Source organism: Saimiri boliviensis, chromosome 11 (genome assembly GCF_048565385.1).
Source record: "Saimiri boliviensis isolate mSaiBol1 chromosome 11, mSaiBol1.pri, whole genome shotgun sequence".
Classification (NCBI taxonomy): Eukaryota; Metazoa; Chordata; class Mammalia; order Primates; family Cebidae; genus Saimiri; species Saimiri boliviensis.
Window position 1 is genome coordinate 89,599,233 of NC_133459.1, and position 3,327 is coordinate 89,602,559.

The 3,327-nt window shown below is 43.0% G+C and overlaps 1 protein-coding gene across 2 annotated transcripts; it reads left to right on the forward strand.

Moving 5' to 3' along the window:
- Window positions 1-784: 784 nt before the first annotated feature.
- On the forward strand, window positions 785-2,392 carry LOC141580414 (protein FRG2-like). 2 transcript variants are annotated; one of them, XM_074381512.1, is made up of 4 exons: window positions 785-962; window positions 1,222-1,299; window positions 1,521-1,598; window positions 1,893-2,392. In XM_074381512.1, exons 1-4 carry the CDS (start codon window positions 785-787, stop codon window positions 2,390-2,392), a joined length of 834 nt encoding a protein of 277 aa, XP_074237613.1. The 2 variants fall into 2 exon arrangements, with proteins under 2 accessions (XP_074237613.1, XP_074237614.1); XM_074381513.1 differs by having other exon boundaries at window positions 1,225-1,299.
- The last annotated feature ends 935 nt before the right edge of the window (window positions 2,393-3,327 follow it).

A 3,327-nucleotide genomic window follows, 5' to 3' on the forward strand; every position in this document is an offset into this window, starting at 1 on the left:
TAGGAACCAAGCCCGTTTATACCAGGGAGGCTGAATAAATTCCATAGAACACAGTGGTGCTCCTGGGAGGACCGAAGAAGGGTGAGAAAGAGGGCAAGATTTTCCACCTAGACTTTTTGCTACCTCAGAAATCAGGGGCTGATTAGGTTAGCTTTGGCTGTAACCTAATTATTCAATTTTCTCGCATGTAATCTAATTATCTTCCTCATTTTTAAGGTAGGTAGGGTCATTTTATTTGGTATTTAGTTTTTCTCTGCATTTGCATTTTATCACATTTGTGTGAATCTAATACAATCAACCAAAATTTGACATTTGTTGTTTCCAAGCATAAAAGAAATGATAACATCCAAGTATATAATTTTAACACTATGTATAATAAATTCTCTTTCTGTGCAAAATATATAACATGTGTCAATATAAGTATGTCTAATTCTGCATCTTGAATGATGAACAGGGTCATAAATACTTGCTATAGGAACTGAGACAGAAATCAGAAGGAATAATTCCCCGATCTTGTGATCCCTGTGCCCCTGGTTCTTTGTTTTCTTGACACTATGACAGGATTCTGAAAATGTCTCCCTTTAACTGTGTCTAGGTCCCCCGCAGAACTACAGTAAGAAACTTCTTATTGAGGCTCTAATAAGTAATAGAAAGGAGAAAACTGTTCAGCCAATAAGAGTAAGCCACGCCCAGCCGAGGGAGGTATAAAAGGCAAGTTCAGTCAGCTAACCCACACTCCGCATTTGGACGTGTAGGAGAGAGCACCTTTCACTTGCGCTTCAACATGGGAAGGGGAAATGAAGACTCTGATCTCCACTGCTCCTCTATCCAAAGCTCCACAGTCCAGCCCCATTTCCAGCAGATCTCCTTTACAGAAAAGGGCTCAGATGAGAAGAAACCATTCAAAAGAAAAGACAACACCGCCTCCTCTCAATCCAATGAGAAGGACATACAAACGCAAGGTAAGCCCTTGGGCTGTTTCTATGGAGGCTGGAAGGAGGGCTGGAATCAGAGATACCGAGCTGTGTGTCTTTGTTAGGGTTTTATTTTGAGATTGGGGATGGGAAATGGTTTAGCATCCTCAGAGGGCTTTGAGAAATGTGTTCATTCATGACATTGGCAGAAGAGCTTCCCTTGGAAGACTGTCCGCACACATGCATCAGAGACAGACTATGGGACTCTGTCTAGGGAGAGGTGAGTTACTTAAACTTTCTTTTGCAGTAGAATCGGAGCCCAATCCAAATGAGGAGAATTCTGAGAAAACCACGCTGAAAGCCGGAAACAACACTGCTAGATCAGGTAAGATCTGACTCTTTCAAGGTGGGAAAGGACAGGGCAGCACCACAGGCTTCCCTGGCAAGGAAACGGGGGGCTCCTTGGCAGCCAGAGCTGTACAGATTTTGGACACTGAAGAACAGTGGGGTTTGGTGGTAACCTGAGCTCCTGAGTGTCCAGGATGGACTTTGAATTTCAGGGTGTTCAGTTGGAGGCACTTTCTCAAACTCTCATTGTATCCACAGAACCAGAGTCCAGCTCATGTCAGGGAAATTGCAGGAAAAGAACAATCAGTTCCAAGGAGAGCTGCCAAGACAGAGCAGGTAGGATCCTGGTGTTTTTTGTTGTTGGTGGTGTTTGTTTTGTTTTATTTTGCCCCAATGGGCAAATAATTAGAAAACTTTTATACGAGGCTTGAGCAGGAAGGGAATTACTTAGTGACAAGAAAATTTTTGAGATCTTAGCATCCAGAATATATTTGGGGACTCAGAAGGGGTTCAGCCTCACTTTATTCCAGGGGGAGAGACAAGTGGGGTTCACCTGAGCACACAGTAGTTTCCAGAAATGAGGGTCTGTGGGAACTGTTCTGGCGAGTCTCTCACATGCTTTCTCTGTAGGGAACTGTCCAGAAGAGGAGTGCAGCTCAACAATGAAAAAAAAGTCAAAGTCCTCCACTGCTGTGCACAACAGTGAAATCCAGGAGACCTGTCATACCCACCATAGGAGACATTCGAGGGCTCGCACTGGACACAGCAAGCGGCACAGGTCTCAGGCACTAGGAGTTCAACCACCGTCACTTCGAAAAAGCTTGGTGACCTCCGTGCGAGCTATGTCGGAGGCTATTTATCAAGACCTAGCCCAGGTGTGGGCACAGCTCGTCCATTCTCCACTGACCTGGGAGCAGTTCACATGGCTCACTCAGCTCCAGGGGGCTCTGTGTGCTCATGTGCAGACCTTCTATGCCATGGCCATGCAGGGAGCTTATGCCTTCCCTGCTGAGGACTGGCTTGTCCCAGACACACTTCCTGATCCTGGGGATTCATTCCTAGATAGAGAAGTCCACCCCATCCCTGGCCAGGAGATAACTGAGACTGTCAGTGGATCAGATGAGGCTTGAGCTGCAAGCACCCTGACCCTGTTCAGCAGAGGATGCAGCTCTGGGAATGAGAACAAGGACCTGCTACTTCTCAGACTCTTCCAGATGACCAGCAGTGACGATTTTAGATGCACGGTGTTAATACATGACAGAACCTGAAGCAGTCACAGAAAAGAAACTTGAACAATATACTCAGAATGGTAAGCCCTGCATTTTGCAGAGGGCTAAGGCTACAGACTGATTTTATACTTCGTGTTAGACATTTGGTGCCTTTTGGATATCTGATGACAGTCATGCATTTATATGTAATCAGGAAAATATGAGAATGTAATCATATTATTTGCATATTTTAGATTTTAGGAAAGTAAATATAAAATTATATGCCTTCTTTTTTGAGACAGTGTCTTGCTATGTTACTCAGGCTGAAGTGCAGTGGCACAATCTTAGCTCACTGCAACCTTCATTTCCTAGGTTCAAACAATTCTCATGCCTCAGCCTCCCAAGTTGCTAGAACTAAAGGCATGTGTATATATATATATATATATATATATATATATATATATATATATTTTTTTTTTTTCTTGTATTGCTAGTAAAGACAGAGTTTTGGCTAATTTTTTTCCTTATATTGTTAGCAGAGACAGATTTTTGTCATGTGGGCCAGGTTGGTCTGGTCTTCAACACAAGTGATCCACCAGCTTTGGCCTCCCAAAGTGCTGGGACTACAGGCACGAACTGCCTTACCAAGAAATTGCTCCTCTTTTAATTCAGAAATGGTTGTAGGTTCTTACTCCTCCAGCCTGAACCCAAGGAGTCCTAATATCCACAAACCAAGACTAGCATTACCTGTGGGAAAATGTTTATACATTTTTAGTTTGATATAATTGTAGTAAAATTACTATGTAATTGGTTTACTTTTAATATTTTATGTACAATTTAAGTCAAGATATATTAAA

Bases quoted from the DNA above. Each gene is read 5' to 3' on its own strand.
- LOC141580414 (XM_074381512.1), top strand. From the start codon at position 785: ATGGGAAGGGGAAATGAAGACTCTGATCTCCACTGCTCCTCTATCCAA. The intron at 963-1,221 runs GTAAGCCCTTGG...TTTCTTTTGCAG, and splicing joins GAAGGACATACAAACGCAAG to TAGAATCGGAGCCCAATCCA. The intron at 1,300-1,520 runs GTAAGATCTGAC...TTGTATCCACAG, and splicing joins AAACAACACTGCTAGATCAG to AACCAGAGTCCAGCTCATGT.